Below are 21067 nucleotides of genomic sequence, written 5' to 3'. Positions count from 1 at the left end.
AGTTTTTCTTCTTCTTTTTTTTTTTTTTTGGTAGTCTGCACCAAAAAAGACCATGTTAAGAGTTTCCCTTTTTCTGTTCCCAAATAAGACCGTGATTTCGTAGGTTCTTGGTAGTCTGTGCAAATTAATACTTATTAATTGAATGACATTCATGTGGGTATACGTTTAAGCATTAAAATATTGGTTTCTTTTGCAAAGTGACATTATAGGGTTTCTTATTATTTCTATGCCTCAGACAGCTTTTAGGTATATACTTGTAACTTCAAAATTAATTTCTGCAAAGTGATAAGGGGATAGGAATATCAAATTATTTTCTTGCATTGGTGACCGAAACAGAAAGAAAACTGATTGGAGCTTGGTTAACAGTTGCAATACCATCCAGGTTGAGTGTTTTAGTGTGTTGACTCAGCATGATTAAACAAGAATACCGAGTTGTAAAGTTTCTTCTGTTGGTAAAGCAAACAACATGACTCTGAATATGGCACAAAAACATACTCTTCTTAGTCACATTTAGGACCATTGCCTAATCTGGAAAACTTTGATTATTCCATTACATTCTTCATGCTGATGTTTGATAATCTGTTAAAGAATAAAGCTGATTTAGGTTGGCATGCTGATTCAGAAGCATTACACTCAATACACACTCAGTGCTTCCTACATCTATACATGTCTAGCACTTGCTTATCATTTGTTTTAAAAACTAGCCAGAGGAAACCTTCCACTTGTGGAAGACTGAGCCTCACAGAGACGAAGGGTTTCTATTCGCTATGCAAATGTTATGTTGTACCTGTTTGCTGCTCTGTGGAAGATGGTGTGTCTGGGATTCCCCATTCCAATGTTAGCTAGTCCTGCTTCCAAAGGAGCAGAAGTTTTGTCTTTAGGAGCACTTTCAGGTTTTTATTTAAAATAGAAAGTTTATATATTTGGGGTTTCTGTAAATGAAGGCATTCTAAAGACACTTGAAAGGATGCAGGAAAACTACTAGCTTTGTAAATATTTAATTTCCATTGTCAGAGTAGCCTTGTTCATCATCTTTCTGATTTTAAAAATTACTTGCATTCATAACAATGTAATACACTAGTAAAGCAGAAAGGACTAGCATAAAGTCAAAATTAAAAATGCATTTATGACCAATTCTGTCTAATATGTATATACCTGAAAGATCAGAATATGTTATTCGCAGGCCTGTTAGCGTAGGAAATGGAGTGCAGTATGCTGGGTATTCTGTTCTAGCATGGTAAGTGCAATAGTCCATGTTGTAGCTTGCCTTTGAGAGGCAGCTTTAGCGGTAGCAGCTTTTGGTTATATGCTGATCCTGGAATCCGGTAAGCATTTAGTAACTGCTGAGAAATCATCAGCATAGTAATTTAAATGGAAAGAAGTTTGCAGTAAGATCTGAAATGTACTATGGCAGTGTGTGATTTGGGGAAGAGAGGAGAGGAAGTTTGGTAAAATGGAAAATGGTGGATAGCGAGCATGTACTGCCTTTTGAGATAAGGGGAAAACCACAGAAAACTTGCTGCACTACGTGACTGTGTTTTAAGGCTCAGTTAATACAGACATCACCCAGTATACCTCAGTCTCTATGGGAGAAAATGATGCTTTAGAGCAAGATTTAAAATTTCAGATCTGAAGGTTCACCTCGATTGCAAAACTTGCATAATCAAGGTAACAATTAAAAAACCCCACAATTACCAGAAAACGAATTTAAAAATGCATCCTCTATATTCCAACACACTTACCTTTTGCCTCCAAAAGTATTGAGGAATTTTCTGTTCTTCCTTGTGGGAAGCCGCAGGCACTGGTCTCCAGGTCTTGGCTACCTTATCTCCAGGCAAACCTCCGTGCAGCATAAGGAGGTGGAGGTGGATGGGACAGTGATCCCCTTGCTCTCTGCAGTTAGGCAGGAGTGCTGCACACTGTCTGCCAGCTTCCAGCCTGGAAATGTTCTATTCCCAGCTCTGTGCCGACAGACTTTAGGACCAACAGCACAGTGTTTAACCCCTCCAGGCCAAAGAAAAGTGAGGAAAGCTGTGGGAAGATTAATAATGAGAAAGTAGAATGTAAGAAAAGAAATGTTATTTTATGAACACACTCAAGTCTCTGGTTGAGAAATTCTATGGAAAGGTATTACTTGTAATTTATATGGAAATATGTGATTCGGGATAGTGAACTAAATAATGTTTATGGGAAGCTGTGAATGGGTACAGAAAAATACTAGCTATTCTCCTTAGAAGTATGTTGCTGTTGCTGCTATCTTATGCTCTCCTGTGATTGTTTCAGTCAGAAAAGACAGACTTTCAAAATTATCCTCCTTGTCAAAAAAAACTTTTCCAGCTTTTTTTCCCAGACTTTGTAACCATCTCCTCCCCCCCTCATACATTTCTAGCATGAGACAGTTCTCGTTTGTGTTCTGTTTGTGAGCTTTCCCTGCAGCTTTTGCCATCTGAAGCAACCTGCCTGTGAGTCTGTCTTGTCAGTCATCAGATCTCCTTTCATCATGTTTCTTCTTGCTTCCTATATGTCTCTGCTTATTTCAGTTTAATTTTGTACTGATACTATCTCATTCTGGGAAGCGTTTTTTAGCATACTTGCTATGAAAGATGTGCAATGAAGAACTGCAGTAAAGGACTGCAAATGTGGTTTTAAGTACGGGCAGGATTTTGCAGTTGGCTGCCAAAGCACAAGATGGCTGAAAAGCAGAAGTGTCAGCAGTGGCCATTGAAATGTAAATGAAATGCTTAATGTGACCTTTCTGTAAGTGTTTGGGTCTCTTGTTCTTTCTCCCCTTCTCAGCCGTGTACACATCACTGAAGCAACATTAAATCACTTGGGCAAAGCTTATGAAGTAGAAGAAGGGAATGGACACCTGAGGGATCCTTACCTTGAATCCATGAATATCAAAACCTACTTAGTGGTTGATCCAAGGGTATGTGTATGCTTTTAAACATGTATATTTATTCAAATATATACATACATTATTTAAGTACACAGGTGTCTGCGGTGCATACACCTTTTTATTTCAGGAACAGAATGAAAGCATGGTATGAGTCATCTGAGTAGCTTGGATCTGGGATTTCAGATCTGAAGGCAGGTCCTGCTATTTTATGACATGTCTGTTAGCTTGAAGGTATCAAGTGTTATGCTGAAACCTCTTCTGTGGTCCACTTAGAGTAAAAATACATATTTGACTATGTATTTGTGAAGTGTGTCTCACAAAACCAGGTCAAAAGGTGGGAAGAAGTCATGAAAGAATACCTGTACTATGTGGCCACCTTCAGATAAAATATTCCCTGTAAAATAGCTTCTGACATCTTCCTCAGTGTCCTAGATGTGAGGTTCACCACCTTTTCAAGGTGTAAAGTTAGCAACTGTTGGTTGCCCCTTTAGAGCCTGGTAACTGCAAATACCTGGAGTATTGCTATTTTGAATTGACTTGTGGTTGATGAGTAAAGTATTTCAAAAGAAAAAGGAATGAAAATGACAAACTTCTTTCCTTCAGGATCTTTACAGGAAGGAACAGTATAGAGTCGGTTTTAATTAGCAAGAACTCAGTCTTATCTTTGTTGTGTGTTTTATGTACTCGACACTGCAACTCCCCCGCCCACATATACACGGTACATATCCTCAGAATGAGGATCTAGGTCTATTAAAATGGTCCCTGCTCACTTGAAGATAACTGCGAAATGTTAGAGAATAACCAGTCACTGATGCATTGGTTTATTCTGTAGTTTTAGCTTCCTTGTAGGCCCACAAGGGTATTGCTGTATACCCTGTATATACTGCCCGACTCTTCACCTGTGACGTAGGGATATAATCTAATGGCAAGTCTGTAATTTGTGGGATCTTCTCTGAACCACTGTTTGATATGCCCTAGCTCAGGAGTTGGAAATCTTTTTCCCCTGCTGTTGTGCTGACTGCAGGGAAATTGTATCTATTCATAAGATCTTGCGATCTCTCACATCATCGTAAATAAATCCAGAAGTTTGAGCGTTGCAGTGTTACAAGTGAAGGCTTGTAAAGGCAGCTGAAGCAAATTCATTATGTCATGATTTGCTTTACCTCACTTTAATTAAATGACATAAAGCAATCAAGGCTGGCTGACACATTGCTGATACGTGTTTAGAGTCCTACTAAATAGCTAGATTGTATAGTCCTAAGCTACTGAAGTACACAGAGCTTAATTTCTTTGTAATTTATTTAATTTTCTGTTTTCTAAATGAGTTGTTTTTTCTGTTAGTCTAAACAATGCATATCAAATAATCATCTCCCGAAAACAAGAGTTAATGATGGGCTGAAGATGCGAGCATCTGTTCGGATGACACGTTACTTAGAGTCCTGGGGAGCAGCCAGGCCCTTTGCCCACCTGAACCACAGAGAAAGTGTGAGCAGTGACTCTTCAAGTTCACAAGGAAGGCGAAGAAAGGTGAGGTTTCAAGTAGCGATTGTCATCCTACAATTGGAAACTGCTCCTCCTGTCTGTGGTGTGAAACTCGAAATCTAAGATGGTTTTTGTGGCTGAATTTCTGCTATTACTCTTGGTGTTAAATGTGTACACAGAACTAAGAAGGTATCTGTGCAACAATTATTTCTGTCAGAACTGAACAGTATTCCAACTCTGCCAATCTCTAGCTTTGAAACTATCTTTTTTTTTTTCCCCCGACAATTTTCTGTCTTGGGGTCTTGTTTGCTGCATGTGGTTTTGGAAAAAAGGTAATTTATCCTAGCCTCCAGATGCACTCTACGTTCACTTAAAATGTATAGAAAATAAACAGTCCCTTTATATGGTCTGCCTGCAACAGGATTTTATGACTAAAGAATTTTTAAGATTAAGAATTCTTCAGGTTTTTAAAGACTTTCAGATCTAAGAAAACTCATTTTTCCTTCCATCGACCCTTCCTGAAAGCTGAAAGGAGGAGACGTGCATGCTTTTAGGTGTGCTCCTGGAGGCGCAGCAAGGCTGTACTACTCTTTGTGGACAGGTAGCTGTAGTAAATTTTAAATTAAATATCCGTCCATTCAGGTTTGTGGAAGTGGTTTCCAGCCTACTTGCCTCTGCTGATGTTATTTGTTTCAGTGTGTGGAGATAAATAAGAGGGAAGATCTGTTCAATTATTTTCTAACAATTTTTTTGGTCAGAAGACGCTTCCTTGTTAAAGCAGAAAACATTGCTGGAAAGGGTTGATTTTGATAAGCTTTTCTATTTGAGAATGGTTCTTGATTTTTACTGTGAATAAAAATGTTTTTGGCAGCTTCCTGAAGTTTATTTTCAATAGTTGTTTGCCATTTACTGGGTGTGTAACTTATTCTTAATGCCTTATTTGATTTAGGAGATACCTTTGTGTTCCACTGGGCGCCAGAGAACTTCTGATAGGTTTGTCAAGTACTTTCTTTTTTTAAAATACTTGATCCTGTGATCCTCTTGCAGTTCAGTGTACTGTGAGCATTTCATCTTTTGGTTGATTGGTCACTTTGTGCATGGTATCCCTGCATTAGAAAGGTTAAGCTAAATCTTTGGCTTTTAAAAGACTTCTCAATTCATGTTTGTTATTGTTAGCAGCCTCTAAAAGGAGCTTCACCCCCTTCATCTTCCTGACCCCTCAGTCATTCAGGTTGCACTTTGCTTTATGGGCTGTAGTAGGATGGGAGGGAGTAAGGAAGTAAGAGGCCTAAAGAGCAGTGGAAAACAAATCAAAGCACCTCGTATATCATATACACCCATATATTGTAACCGCTTGTGCTACCTCAGCTTTTATCTTTCTTACTCATAGATGCTAGATTTGTTTGTAAATATTATAGTGCAAAATAAATACAATTTTACATAATAAGTAAATATATGTTATATTTTACAAGATATGTCTTTTGTTAGTAGTATTAATGTATGCCATTGTAGTGTAATAAACATTTCTACGTATAGTACCAAGTTTTACAATGGTGCCTGTACCACTGAGTTAACTAAGTAGGTGATCTTCACTTGTGAAACATTCTCTCAGTTTATCGAAATATTGTCTTGATTTGAGAAACTAGGGAAATGCTTTGTAAAGTGCTTATGGATGTATAAGTTTATCAGTTTGGACCATTCTTGTTTAACTTTTCCCCGGTAGCTTACCATACTTGTGTACTGAGAAACTATGGTCCTCTGTAGCCATTAATTGTTTCTGAATAGCATTTGTGACATGGACTTCATTTCGTTCTCAGAAATTCGTCTCAGAAGGGAAGGATAGAGGAAGATATTTATGATGAAATGATGTCAACTATTGAAGGCCTCAGTTCCACCAAGTATGCAGCATTTTATTTTTTTCTTCATCTTTTCTTTGAGAATAATCTGCGTTCTCAATTTTAAGTCTAGATACAAAATTTACTTCTCAAAAATGAAAAGTTACCAGGATTTTTGTTTTGCCTTTTTTTTGGTCTTTGTTTTTTTACTTATTTCAGTTCCTTTTTGATTTTAGTTTTAGTATAATGAGAGTATCACTGCATTCTTATAGCAAGAAGCCAATGGTTAGCCTAGCTGTTCAATGTGGTACTATGAAATAGCAAAATTATTGCTTTGTTTCTTATGACTGTCGGAAGTTATGAGCTGAACTGCAGTGTAGGATGGGATAGGAAGTTAATGTTTGTATTCTGTTTATTAAAAAAAGAAGTGTCAGGAAATGAACAGGTGCAGTCCTGAACAAAACCTATCTATAAAGTCAAAACACAGTTTTGGGGGTAATAATAAAATTGCTTTAGTGTCTGATTCGCTGAAGGTAAATAGTCTGTCAGTAGCAGGTGCTGCATTTGACACTATATGTGCATTTAAAAGCAGACAAACAGGCAATGTTGTTGGGGTTTTTTTTAATTTAAAATACAATATTTAAATTCCTATCAAATGTAAACCAGTGAATTCAAGAAGAAAAACTCCTCCTTTCATCTAAATTATAGCAAGGCTGTTATCACTGTACCTCAGCTATTCCTAGTAGGGGCCTGATATTATTTAGGGAAAGTTTTTGGAGGCTGTGAGCCATCTCTAACATCTGCTCTTATCCTTTCCTATTTGTAAATGTTGGGGAAGGTCTGGGGTTACATTTTGGGTGTAGCTGGCAGATGCTGCTGTCTGAGTGTTCTGGGTCTGCCTGTCAGCTACAGAAGAACGTAACCGCTCGTATGTTATGCTATGAAACATCAAGGCCTTGCAGAACTGTCAAATGTGTGTAAACCAGTGGCACTCTCACCCTGTATACTGTGGAGTCTTGACTACAACGATGCTTTTGCATACTCTCCTTAGCCTGTTGCGTACTTTTTGTAATGAGTGTCTCTTTGAATGCAGTCCGTGGTGTGGCAAATCAGATGACTTCTGTGGATTTTCACTGATTTTTGCAGAACCCGGTCTTGAAAAAGAGGTTGGTAAGAGCAAAATAATCCTTTTTGGTCTTTGATTTGCACTTCAGAGCAGCATAAGAATATATTTGAAACTAACAGTTTTCATTCTGAAAGTGGATTCTGGAGGTGACTGCACATCCAGAGGGGTTTTTGGTAACTAATGGGAAGCAGATGTCATGATTCATTTGAGTTGGTCATTCTTCCTTGAGAATGCTAATTCTGTAGATTAAAGGGCATTGTCTCCAATCTCTGGTTAAATTCATGCTATAAGGCAGTTAGTAGGAATTTGGCAACTTTACTATATGAAGAACTTCTCTCAAAAGTAATGAGATTTAAAAAAAAAAAAAAGTATTTCTGCATCCATAATGAAAATACTTTGCTTTCTGTGGTTGTTTCATTGCAAGTATAGTACTGTTGTTAGGTACAGTGTACTTTTTCTGTTTGAATAACTGTTCTTTAATTTACTGTGCTATGGTGTAGTGTATGTAGTTACTGGGGGCTGATTTACATACTTGGTGGATTTCCCTCTTGGTTTGAAATTATCCTTTGGACTGGGCTATTTTTCTTGACAGATATTCAAGTGAATTTTATTTGGTGGTTTTCTTTTGTTTCCTTTTAGTTCTATGTGCATTTTGAATAGTACAGTATAAATTTGCATATATGTGTCATCACAAAAATGTAATAAAATTTAAAAAAACCCTGGAATTATCCTCAAGATTGATTATAATCTGTGTTTCAGTATCGCACCATTCCTATTCTAAAACTGAAGAGTTACTTCGCATGTGCCAGTTTTGTGTTCCTCTGTATATTTCTGATACAGATGTTTATTATGCCAAAGTAAGTGTCAGTATTTTAATAATTTGTAATTCAAAGTAACCAATAACTAAAGTGAAACTCATGCGCATGAAACTTTTTAAAGTCTTTTGGAGTTCCTGAGGGTTTACATCTAAGACACGTACACCTCGTAGGACTAATTTACCCCTTAATAAAGGAGTGCATTCATGTTGTTGGTGTAAGAGCCTAGGTATCAGTATGAAGATAAAATAGAAATATTTTTTTAATATTCTGTTTGCTTAGTGCGCATAGGGAGATGATCAGTTAAGTGAGAAATAGTATTTTATAAGAATAGTTGGCTGTAAGCACATTGAGTGAGCAATAGAAAAGTGGAATTAGCTGTGTAAAATGTGCTCAATGATCCTTTTGTCTGTACAGATACAAGGAGGGAACTTTGAGCTTCTTGCCATACCTCCAAGAAAGCAGATGTTTGGTAATTCTGAAGTTTATGGCATATTTGTGTTTCATGGCTGTTGCAGTGCAATTTCCATGTGATTTATGCATGGGGTAGTGGTTCAGGCTGTCAGTGAGGAGTAGAGTATCTTAAAGTAGTATTTGTGCAACAGAGCAGCAGTAACCTGTGCAATGTTATGGTCATCCAGTGCTACTAGAAGAAAAATTCTATCTAAATTTAGAGAAACACTGTTAGCAAACATCAGTCTGAATTGCTGTTTGAAATTTTTTTTTCATTTAACACTGGTTTGTTTAATGCTTTCTCTTCTGTTTAGAACTGCAAAACTAGGAATTTCCTTTGGCGTTGTTGCAGTCATCATTGCACTTACTTTGTTTGTGTGCTTTGCTGAGAAATGTATGGTAAGTTTTATTTCAAAAAAAAGTTTTCTGTTTTCAATAGTGGATGGATGTAAGTTGGCAACTTGGTCTATCTTTTAGGATGATGAACGAAGCTATTAATTTCAATAGGAGTTACAGGAGCCTTGAACCTTGGGTTACCAGAAGATTTCAGATGTCTGAAAATTCTCACTGTAATTCAGAATTATTTGGGTGCCAGAATAGATGGATAGGAGGGAGGAGGAAGTTATTAACACTTGCTAAGTGGGGTTGGGGTTTTTAAATTTATTTTTATGCTTGTCCTTAATAGTAATTTTCATTGTAAATCCTGATATTTTCTATACTGGAAACAATATTAAAATCAAAATAAATCTGAATGCAAGATTAGTTTTCATAATAATTTATAAAGCCCCATGAAAATTACAACCATAACTTATGAATAATTTATTGGGAACAATTTCATAGCTGTTAGGATTCCAAATTCACCATTACATCAATTAGAACACTTTGCATTTGTAGTTCCTTTTTCTTTGCATTGTTAAACATGTGCAATTACTGTTTAAAAATATATGGTGACATAAGGACAGCCCATAGTGACCTAGAGTTCAATGATACAAAATTTCAAAAAAAAAAATTGCTTCTCCAGCCCAAGAACTATCTGGAGGCAGGGGTGGGAGAGGGGAGGGATTTTAGAGAGTTCCTTACACTCATCAAACCTATGTTGTGCTGGACCAAGGGTGAGAGGAAATTCAGAAGTTCTGTTGAGAACATTCCTCCATCATCCTCTTGCAGAGTGGTGATGGGGTCTCCCAGGAGAAGTGCCACAGAAAGAAATGGTCTCTTACAGATCCAGGTTCAAGTTATGTAAAGGGGAAAGAAAAAAAAGTGCACTCTGTATATGGGATACAGTTTTATGATTAATTTAAAAGTACAGTTAGATGTCATGTATGGATTTTATGTATGTATGGTGTGTTTATAGATATTTATGAGTGGATAGATTTTTATATATGTGTGTGTATATATGTCTATGTAGAGAGAGAGAAGTGTGTGTATATGTATGCACGTATAGTTTCTACATATGTAAAAACACATGGAGAAAAGAAAAAGAAAATTCCAGGATTGCAATTCCAATTGAGTTTTACGCTGGGAGAGTTTTGGTACAGCATCCTTGAATAATGCTCACAATCATTAAAAGTATACGCTTTACTCGATGTTTTTCTCTATAGCAACAAATGGAGGATATAAGGATGGCAAGAAAAGGGGACTGTCTATGATTGGTTTCGATTTAGTCATCTGAAAATGTGGTTCCAAATACAATGTATAGCTCTATAACAAAAAAATACAACATAGGTTGCCAATATATTTTTAATAAGATTTCTCTAGAACTTTCAATCAGATCAGAATTTCGGTTTTTTAAAGTAGAAATTCAGAGAATTTTATCACCCAGCCTCTTTGAAATAAGGAAGCATTATCTCTATTTTCAGTTGTGGAGAGGCATTAGGCGTTTAATCTGAATGACTAGATTCAGAGTTCTAAATTAGGATTCCAGTGAAGACTCTTGACACTCTCCTGCAGAGAAAAAGTATTTTATATTTAGAAATATTTCTTCCCATGTATCAAAGTGTTACCCATGTTACTGAAACAAACTAATTTTGTTTACAGAAGTGCTGCTCGGAACGGTGGCCTTTCCTGCGTCATCTTTGTGCTCTCTCGGAAAAGGTGGAAACAATGCCTTTACTTAGGCTTCCTTTAGCAGTCATCACTATAGGTGCCTTGCTGATTATAGCCATTTTTAATTTGGTAAGTAATCGCATTATCTTTGTTCTGTGAACTTATTGTAGCATCCACAGTTTTAAGTAACTTCCTGTATTCTTTTCGTCAAGTACTGTGCTTTTTTCTACCTCTTCTAATGTCTGATTCGCACCATGAGTTGATTTACACAAGGATAATGCATGATGTCATGTAAAAGCATTAAAAGTTTAAAAACTCCCAGTTTGTAGAACTAAAAGTACATGTGATAGACTTGATTCTAGTTTATACTACCTTTTCTTGCTTTTAAGATGGCATTTATAATTACTATAGATTGTAATCCTCATCACTGAGATCGTCTTCCTTTTTTTTTTTTTAATGTGGGCTTAAAAGTTTGAGTGTAGCGGGAAGAAGTTTTAAGCAGTTTACTGTGCTATTTGCACTAGCTAGTAATAGCGCAGATAGGGGAGGGAAGAATATAGTTTGGCTTTCTTAAAACCAAAGACCTATGGGTAGATAGTGCTAGACTAAGATGCAAATGGCATCTGTCTTTTAACTTTAGTTTGAATATTGTATTGCACCTGGGCTACGTGCTTTGAAAAACAACCCTTTGGAGTAACCTCATGCTCAAGACCACTCTGCTGTGGTTTGTGGTTTTTTTAAAAAACAAGCTTTATGTGACACATCATGTTAACAGTTAAGCCTGTCATCAGACAGGTTTTAGCTAGCTCCACTCTGCTGTGGTTTGTGTTTTTTTTAAAAAACAAGCTTTATGTGACACATCATGTTAACAGTTAAACCTGTCTGATAGCTAGCTGCTAAAAGTGATGTCCTTCCGATCCCGTGTGCTTAGTCTGCCAGTCTTCTGATTCCATGGGGAGTTTATTCCAAAAGCTATACTGCAGAAAATGCTTAATTTTCTTTTGTAGGGTTGTTTTTCTGCTGGCTTAGGTCCTTGAATTGACTCACAGCGGTGTCATGTGAACACCACCAGAGCCAGCCTAAAAGAGAACAGGAACAGCAGCTGTGAATCTGGGGGTGAGACAGAACCACGTGTTTGTGCCAGTTAGCTGTTAGATTAGCATAGCCATAATGTGAAACTTTACCGCAAATGAAAAAATAAGTAAGTAAATACTTGGAAATTTGAATCTTCTTGCACCTTGTGTGTGTGTATATGTTTAATACAACTAAATGAGGTATCATTGTATTTCAGTGTTAATATTGCAGTAGCACTGAAAGAGTAACCAGATCAGGACCCATTGTATAATATACGGAGAAAAACCTTAAAATTAGTGACTACTGCTAACAAGTTTGTATGGTGGTTTTGTTGTTGTATTTGTTTTTTGTTTTGTTTTCCCAAATAAATCAAGACTACTGAAAAGAACAAACCTGCAAACTTCACTGGATCAAATGACCTCTGTGCTACCACCTATGTGAGTAGAGTACCATTTTCATTTCTAAGATTAAAATTAAATGAGCTTTGGATGGTGTGTATAATATAGATGGATGGCAGCATTTTGATATTTTTTTCATCTTTTTATAAAGATAAAATTTTTAAATCATTGAACACAGACTTACTCGTGCCACAAGGCAGTTCTAGGGATATTTTCTATTGTTAGCTATGGCTTTACTATGCATCTTTTAGGAATTTTCAGAAGTCTGGTGTACTCGTGGACAAAGCTGAAGTCTTGGTTTGTTTTGGTAACTCAGCACCTTTGAAAGGTGTTCTCCAGCATTTCTGTAAGGATAGATTCATCACTTACTAATGACACAAAAGGATTATTTCTGAGGCTTTCATTTTTTTATCTCTTTAATTCCAAAGTAGCATTCTGTTTTGAGATCATCCAAATGTTTGGGATGCTCCTTTGTCACCTGGCCTCCTCTGTAGCTGGTGGACATTTCTGAACAATGCACAGCAGGTTGTGTGAGGACCCCTTCATTCAAGTCCTTATGACAAATGATAAGTTACACATACATAATGCACATTGTACTCATCTGGTAATTTTCTGTTCTTGCATGTCTGTAAATCAGCCTTTTGGAAACACAACTCAATTCTGCGTTGAGGAAACTGTAAGTAGTGAATACATTACCTTAAAACCCAGATCTTTGACTGTTGTGTATATTACTGACAACTGGCAGGTTCTGTTGCTGTATAAAACACAGCTTTTTTAGGTGTCTGACAGCAAAAAAGTTCTTCATAAAATCAAGACATTTCAGCTGCTGTTGCTGTGCTGAATAAAGTATGGTTTTGCAGTTTTTTGAAATTTCAGACTTAAAAGTAGACCTAAAACTTTGAGGAAAAAGCAGTAGAACAGGATGATTATTATGTTTGAGTCTGAGAGATGAGAGTTGTACTTGCAGGTGTCCCAGGAAAATATCTTGATAGAGTGAAAGGGCTTAAATGGCCAACAGACGACCTGTGTCGGTGTTCTCTGTGTAGTGGCTTCTTTTTCAGAGGTTTGGCTTCAGGGTTGTAACTGTGAGTGTTCATCACCTGTTGGAGGTTAGACTCAATGCCTTTAGGATGACTGAGTTGGTATAATACGTTACTGTATGGGCTGTGATCCTGAGTTGCCCCATAAATTGTTCTAGTTTCATTCACTTCAGCAGAAACATTAGCTGTTTAGCTAAGAATCTCCCAGATCTGTGGTGGTAGGTCTGTGCTATTATGGATGAAAATCTGTGCTTTGTACATAAAGAGAAATAAAGTCTCAAGGAGCAGAAGCTGAGGTAATTTTGGAGTCGTTTGTAGACTAAAGTATGCTAGCTCAGCATCTTACACCGGTGCCTGCAGCTGCAGGGAGCAATCCTGTCTGTGCAACGCACTTTGTACCACCTGAGAGGTTTAACGCTCCCAGCTGCACGTTGACGTTGGACACCATGCCTGGGCTGTGGTGGTTCCTCTGGGAGGTTTTTGAGTAATTCCATTGGGTAACGGCCCTAGCTTGATAATGCTTATTAGCCGCAAAGTTCTTACGGAAGAGCTGTGTCTAAGGTTGGGTAAGAGGTCGTGGTCTTCACATGCTGCAGGTGGGGGAGATGGGAATGTAGTATCTGCTTAAGGTTACAAAGGGGGAGCACTGTCAAAAATAGGACCAAAATGCTGGAGTTCCTGGTTCAGAGCCTGTTCACTGGACTATGAACCTACTTTAGGTTACTCTTGAACTTTAAGTAAATAATTGCTTAAATTAATAGACTTCAGAAGATAAATTCTCAACATTCTTCAGTTTTTATCTAACACTGCTTGTGTTGGTGTGATGCTTTTAGTCAACTAAAAACAAGTATTAAGTTCAGCCCTTTAGTGCAACTAAAAATAAAGCTTTAAGTGTATTTAGCAAGTGATTGTAATTTCTTCTATTTAAATTACAATGATCATGAACTTAGAGCATTTGCCATGATTTGAATGTCTCTTAGGCATAGAGCCTGAATAATGCAACTGCTCTTTAAATTCTTCTTTTACAGTATTATGCTTACTGCTGCATATTGGGGTTCATTGCTTGCTCGGTATTTCTTCAAATGAGCTTCGAACTCAAAGTTCTCCTCCTGTCCATTGCTGTGACTGTCTACCTCATCATTTTTAATACCCTTCAGCATAGAAACTTCGGCTTCTATGGCAACAGTACCAGGTGCAGTGTAAAGTTTCTTGTAATTGACAATAATGTTTCATTAAAGGAGGTGTTAGATTTTTGTACACTTACTGCAGTATTGTAAGTCAGACATCACAAACTTTTCTATAAAGTTAATGACATTGAAATCATGTTAGACCCCATTACTTTTTTTTTTTTTAAAGAAAATGTATATTTTCTGAAAAAATCTGTAATATGGCTTCTGAGATCTCTGGAAGCTTAGCTTACATTAAAGACTGGGGAGTAGAATATTAATATCATAATAAGGTTGATCTTCTGTTAAACTATGAAAAAAAGCCTTGCTAAAAGTCTGATGCTCAAGCTATGCTTGCGAGACCTTGCTAGTCAATAGGACAGTGAACTCTTCATTTACTTACCTTACTGACTGCAGGTATTTTGAAAAGTAACGACAATTTACCTGGTCTAATTGAAGAAACTATAAAAATACTTAAGAGAAATCATGTGGAAGGGTTTTGCTGTTCATGTGTAAGTCTGTCTCAGATTCTCAGCATAGTCTCATAGCTGAAGATTAGGATAAATTTATTTTGCAGAGACTAACTGTGAGCTGTCAGCACAGCTTAAAAAAGCCTAAACGAGGTCTTAATTTAGCCTCTTAATCCCAGGCTATTCGTATAATGAGAATTTAGTTTGATGCATTTGTGAAAATTAATAGATGTGGTATGACAGGCTGATCTCACTATGAAATATGAGTGGTGTCTCAGATTTGTATGGAACTATATACAGGTGTGATTTAATGGCTGTCTTGGTTTTCACAATTCAGGTTTTTATTTGTTACCATCTTTCCTTCCACAGATAAGAAAGTTTCTTTTCCTACTTCAAGGTTTTGTTGGGTGTGTTTTTGTGGGGTGGTGTGGGGTGGAAAGCTGCAACTCAGTGCAATGGAAATGAAGATGGCTCCATTAAGATAGAGCCATGTTTACTTGGACATCTCACTACCATAGCTACTTAACAAGGTTTCAGCACCCATTTTGTCATTGCGTGAAACACAGTTCATGTACTCAACTGAACGATAATCCTTTCTTGCTATTAGGATGGGACCTATAACCAGACAGCCACTGGCACAAATGAACAACGGCATCGGTGGTGTATGTCTGACTGAGCAGACACCCTCTTCTGCTATGCTCTCCTTCCCCTCCTCTTCTTCTTCCTTCCCCTCCTCTTCTTCTTCCTTCCCCTCCTCTTCTTCTTCCTTCCCCTCTCAACCCTTCATCATGTGAATTTTCTTAAAGAATACAGATGACTTTGTATTGCTTTCTTGTTTTCAGGCTTTTCATCAAAGAGCCAAGGATAATGATTAATTTATATCTGGTTCTGTTTTACATAACCCTAATTTTACTTGCAAAACAGGTATGTATTTAAAAAGCAATAGGTTAGTTCTTTTATTTGCAGCAAGTTGATTTAAATAAAATGCAAAAGTGTTACTCATTGAAATTGTGCTCTAAATTAGTATATATTTTTATCTTTTTTTATATTCTTGTACTTAGTTGTAGATAATGTATTTACTTGTACCTATAGATAATGCAAAAATTTTTACTGTGAAAGGGTGGGAATATTTTTATATTTTTCAACAGTTTTTGCGTTAACAGAAGTCAGAACTTTCAAATTCTTCCAATTTGCTATCTGTATCTATATGTCAATACTCATTCTAAATCAAGGCCGTAATTCAAGATAAAAATAATCACCATATTATTAAAATGTTATTTTGGTAAATAGACCTGATGGTACCCAAATGACATACATTCATACAGACTGCTTCATATTTTTCTGACCTTCATTCTCAAAGCACATTTTTCATAATGTGCTTTTCATAATGTGTATAGGCTCAAGAGGCCTTGAAGAAACTTTACTGCTACTACATGTTTTGAATAAATTGATTAGTATTTTTCAGCAAGTTATTATATGGATTTAATTTATCATATTTGGTCCCTTTGCAGATTGACTATTACTGTCGACTGGATTGTTTGTGGAAGAATAAGTTTAAAAAAGAACATGAACAGTTTGAAACCATGGAGAATGTTAACAGGCTTTTGCTGGAAAATGTGCTTCCAGCACACGTTGCTGCATATTTCATTGGTGAAAAACGAAATGAGGTACGTTTAATCTCTGCTATGTAAAGGACAGTGAATTGGACTTGTGTGACACAGAACGTCAGCTAACAAGCACACAGAAGACCGTAAGGTTCTGCACTTTTTGCCTCTTGTTTGTATCCCAAGACCTTTGTAAACCCAAGAATCTGCTATCCAGATGGTCTCAAAAAAATGCAAACTTTTAGTGTCAGTCTCTGAAATCTGTTTGGTAGTTCAGCTTCAGGACACAGTTTGAGTTTGGCAACTATTTAAAAAGGATTTACTGCTTTCCAGAGAAGATAGGCCTTCTTTTTAAAGGAGTTAGTTGAGGAATAGATCGTATCTCCTTGGTAACAACCCCAGTGAGAAGTTCATCTATAATGATTTTTTTTTTTTTAAGACATCCATCTTATTCTGCCAGCGTGTCATCAGAATAAATATTTCTGATTTCACAGCCATGTTTAAGTGTCAGAAGCCTGGCACTGTCCAGAATAGATAAGAATCTTCAAGATACATAGATAATTGCAGCTTTGCCTTAGGCAAATCAACTTCATTAATGTTTCTGATAAAATAAGAGATGCCCACTGTAAAGTACTGTAGTTGACTTCATAGGAAAACTGTAACTTGATTACTGGTTACAAACAATAACAATAGTCTTGAATACCTGTGGTGGAAGGTGACTGCTGACAATGTGTGAATATATTGTTTTCTCATAGGACTGGTACCATCAATCTTATGACTGTGTCTGTGTCATGTTTGCATCAGTACCAGATTTTAAGGTGTTTTATACTGAATGTGATGTCAATAAAGAAGGCCTGGAATGCCTGCGGCTGTTAAATGAAATCATTGCTGATTTTGATGAGGTAATTAAGCTTCTGGCAAAAATGGACTAGATTACCTATTTACTGCAAAATAAAATGCTTCACTAGATCTGTGAACATTAGAGGGGGGAAAAAGGCTGTTACGCTGGATGAATATTCTGACTTCAGCCTTGCAATCCTGAAAGACACATTCCCATCTGATGGGGTTTTTTAGTTACATTATCTAATGCATTAGCAGTATGGTTTGAAAGTTCTGAATTTCAGGACTTTATTTCAGTACTTCGGTGCTTTTATTTCTCCTGTGAGCAGGTAGAGCAAAACTGTGAAACTAATCCTCAGTACTTTCCTATCTAACCATCATGTCATTGATAATATTGCTAGAGATGTTTAATGCTTATTGTAGACAGTATAAGATTTCTGATTAAGTCCCGCATCGAAATATGGTATTAAAGTCTCATGTTTCTATTTTCCTTACCTTCAAACAGCTCTTGTTAAAACCTAAATTTAGTGGTGTTGAAAAAATAAAAACTATTGGAAGCACTTACATGGCAGCAGCTGGTCTCAGTGTTACGCCCGGCCAGGAGAACAATCAGGTATGTTGTCTCTGAAATCTGCCTTCGGTATCCTGTGTGTACATAGGTGCGTTTCAAAGTAACAAAATGTAATGTGACATAAAAGAGAAAGTAAATTGCCCAAAGTGATCTTCTGAAATGTGGCAAAAGATGATAAAATTGTATTGTCTCCTGTTGAATTCACTATTTATCTCCTAGTTCCATTTTTTTCCTAAGCAGGTATTAAGTCTGTAACCCCAGCATACTTTTTACATCTTTAATCTTTGATTCCAGTAGCTTAACGTTTCTAGATGCATAATTGAACAGCTCTAATAATAGGGAAGTCAAAGAATGGCTGCCAAATAAAAGGCCATCTCAGAACTGGACAGTGAGCTTTTTGTGATACCTGAGAACTGGCCCACAAGGGAACGCTCAAGTGCTGCGTTAGATCTGAATCTGAAACTGTTTGTCACCCAGAAGAATTAAAACCAATTTCTGTACTCAGGCTCACTTCCACTATAGCAGGTTTGTGTATGACGTTAGGATGCGTGTATGTAATATATACAAAACAGGTAAAATTAAATCTGAAATCCTAAAGGACAGACATATATTTGTTATAAAACTTAATCATACCATGCTTGTTGTCTCATAGCCATTCTAATTGAATTGAATATAGTTTTTGAAATCCATTTTGAGTGTTTGTTGAACTGTGCAATTCTGCACAGTTACAAGGAGGAGTGGTCTCATCCTTATAAATCTATACTTTATTGACTTGCAGTGCTGGTTTGGAATAGCAGCCTGACACAGCCTTCTGTGTTGTAATTTGATCATTAATATGTGTTATGAATTGCATAGGATAAAGAAAGACAGCATGCTCACATTGGGATTATGGTGGAATATGGAATTGCCTTGATGAGTAAACTGGACGGCATCAACCGACATTCCTTTAACAATTTCCGCTTACGTATTGGTAAGTTCAGTTTGTGAAGAACATGAACTCCGCAGCTCCATTACAATTAAAAATGAGGTAGGATGACTTAAGGTAAATTGCTGAATGCTGTGGAGCCCTTCTTAACACTGAACACAGTATTTGGATTATTATAAAACGCTGGGTGGCTGAAGGTAGTGTTGTCTAGTCTAGCTTTCTAAATGTGCCCAGCTCCTTCACGGTTGGGTGTTTCTGATCACTGGAGGGAGCAATATGAAGGCTGCAGCTGGATGAGTTTGGAGAAAATTAAAGGTATGGATGAAGAGTGAAGTACCCTGTTGTTAACTGTTGACTAAAGACAGTATTGTCATTGTACAAATGTTTATTTCAATATATTAGAAGTAGAAAAAGAATTTTGCTTTGGCATGAACTTTGCCCATGCTCTTTCTCGGACTTCCCGTTTTACAGTGAATGAGTCACTTCACGTCTCCTGAGCCTCAGTACTAATATTTATAGAACAGCAGTAATGCTGATGGCTAGAAATGTGTTGCAGGGTGAAGTTTTGGTTTCTTTTTTTTTTCTTTCTAAGGCTAATGATGAAGCTAGATATTACTTAACTTTCTACTTCAGTAATGATACCTGCTTTTGTTTATACAGGGATAAATCATGGCCCTGTGATTGCTGGTGTGATTGGTGCCCGGAAGCCTCAGTATGATATTTGGGGTAACACTGTTAATGTTGCTAGCCGGATGGAGAGTACGGGGGAACTTGGGAAAATCCAGGTAAACATATGAGCCTTGGAATCTCCAAGAAATTATTTCTAATTGGTTATGGATTTTTTAAAACTGTGAATAATCAGAATAATTTCACAAGAGTTTCTAATTCTTTTCACACAAAGGTCACAGAAGAAACGAGTAAAATACTACAGGAGTTGGGATATTCCTGTGAATGTAGGGGACTCATTAATGTCAAAGGCAAGGGAGAACTGAGGACTTACTTTGTTTGTGCTGAGACCGCCAAATTCCAAGGTATGGGACTGAACTGAGGCTACGATGAAGTTAATCAAAATAGGCTTAGAGCTGCCTCCCTTCTGTGAAGACTTACAATTTCCCTCCATATGTGAAGGACTGTATTCTAAAAACATACATAGACTATTCCTGTTTCTTCTACATCTCAAGAAAAGAGAACGATTTTTTTTATTTTTTTTTTTTAAAGAGAAGTTCTGAAAAGTTCCTAGAAGACACGTAACCACCAGTCTGAAAAAGACCTGTTCCTGAAATAATTTGAGGATTTACCTGGAATTGCCAATGAAGCATTTTCAGTAAGTTCCTTTTCTTGCCTGCACTGTGGGAGCCTTAACAGCTCCAGTAACAACATATGTGGATGCACTGTAGAACTCCTTACCACGTCAAAACATTCCACTTCTTCATTCTTTGACACACACCTGCTTACAGTATTGCCTTTGTCACAGACATGTGAGATGATACTCTGGGCACTGCATATCCTGCTTTTAATGCTAAACAGACTTTGTGGCAGAAGATGGCTGAATAATGGGAAGAGGAATGCAAGTAAACTGAAATAAATCGTAATTGTGCTGAGCTCCTTTGGAAAAAAAAAAATAATTGCACCATATTGGACTTTTTTATTATCTTCGCCTCCTCCATATTGTATTCACCTCCTCCACCTTGTATTATACAAATGTTTTCATGACCAACAGCTGTTCAGAAATAACTTTCATCTAGTTCAGTGTTTATATTACATGTTCTTTGTATTTCTGTGCCTCTGTATTTCGTATCTGCATGCACATTTTACACAGTCACGTAAGAGAATGTCTTTAAAATTCTGGCTTTAAATTTCAAAAAATATACCCGGTTGAGGAGCACTGAGTTTATCCTGCATGCTTGGTTAGGCAGGCTCTGGTAACAGCTTGCATCGCTGACACCCCGTAGCAGGAATTCTGCGTGCTGACTGCATTCTTGCGGGCACTTATGGAAGAAAAAATAATCCCTTTTGAATTGTTTGGAAACTGAAGAACAGAATTAGTAGGATAGAATTAGAAACAGCAGCAGATACTGTATAAACAGAACCGCATCCGAGGTGGGTTTTGGGGTTTATCTATTCTTGTTTCTTCAATTTGACTAGCCACTGGCTGGTTAATCTCTCTTTTAAAGGCAATGCAGTTTATGAAACAAATTGGTTTTGAAGGTTACAAAAGGATGTATGGAAAAAATAGACTCATAATGGAAATGTTTCAGCAGAGCCTCAATACTGAAAGTGTGAGTAGAGCATTAGTAAGAAGATTACGGAAATTGACTTGCTG

The 21067-nt window shown here is 37.0% G+C and overlaps 1 protein-coding gene across 1 annotated transcript; it reads left to right on the top strand.

Annotated features, from left to right (window-relative positions):
* Nucleotides 1-1145: 1145 nt before the first annotated feature.
* On the top strand, nucleotides 1146-19792 carry ADCY7 (adenylate cyclase 7). The gene is made up of 17 exons (XM_009694648.1): nucleotides 1146-1237; nucleotides 2797-2929; nucleotides 4241-4426; nucleotides 5331-5374; nucleotides 6199-6279; nucleotides 7310-7382; nucleotides 8102-8199; nucleotides 8925-9009; nucleotides 10648-10785; nucleotides 14197-14360; nucleotides 15647-15728; nucleotides 16316-16471; nucleotides 17164-17310; nucleotides 17754-17861; nucleotides 18675-18789; nucleotides 19405-19529; nucleotides 19646-19792. Exons 1-17 carry the CDS (start codon nucleotides 1146-1148, stop codon nucleotides 19790-19792), a joined length of 1974 nt encoding a protein of 657 aa, XP_009692950.1.
* The last annotated feature ends 1275 nt before the right edge of the window (nucleotides 19793-21067 follow it).

This window comes from Cariama cristata, unplaced genomic scaffold, assembly GCF_000690535.1.
Source record: "Cariama cristata isolate BGI_N322 unplaced genomic scaffold, ASM69053v1 scaffold13212, whole genome shotgun sequence".
NCBI lineage: Eukaryota > Metazoa > Chordata > Aves > Cariamiformes > Cariamidae > Cariama > Cariama cristata.
This window is presented reverse-complemented; position numbering and strand designations above follow the sequence as displayed.

Bases quoted from the DNA above. Each gene is read 5' to 3' on its own strand.
- ADCY7 (XM_009694648.1), top strand. From the start codon at position 1,146: ATGTATATACCTGAAAGATCAGAATATGTTATTCGCAGGCCTGTTAGC. The intron at 16,472-17,163 runs GTACGTTTAATC...GTTTTCTCATAG, and splicing joins TTGGTGAAAAACGAAATGAG to GACTGGTACCATCAATCTTA. The intron at 17,862-18,674 runs GTATGTTGTCTC...TGAATTGCATAG, and splicing joins CCGGCCAGGAGAACAATCAG to GATAAAGAAAGACAGCATGC.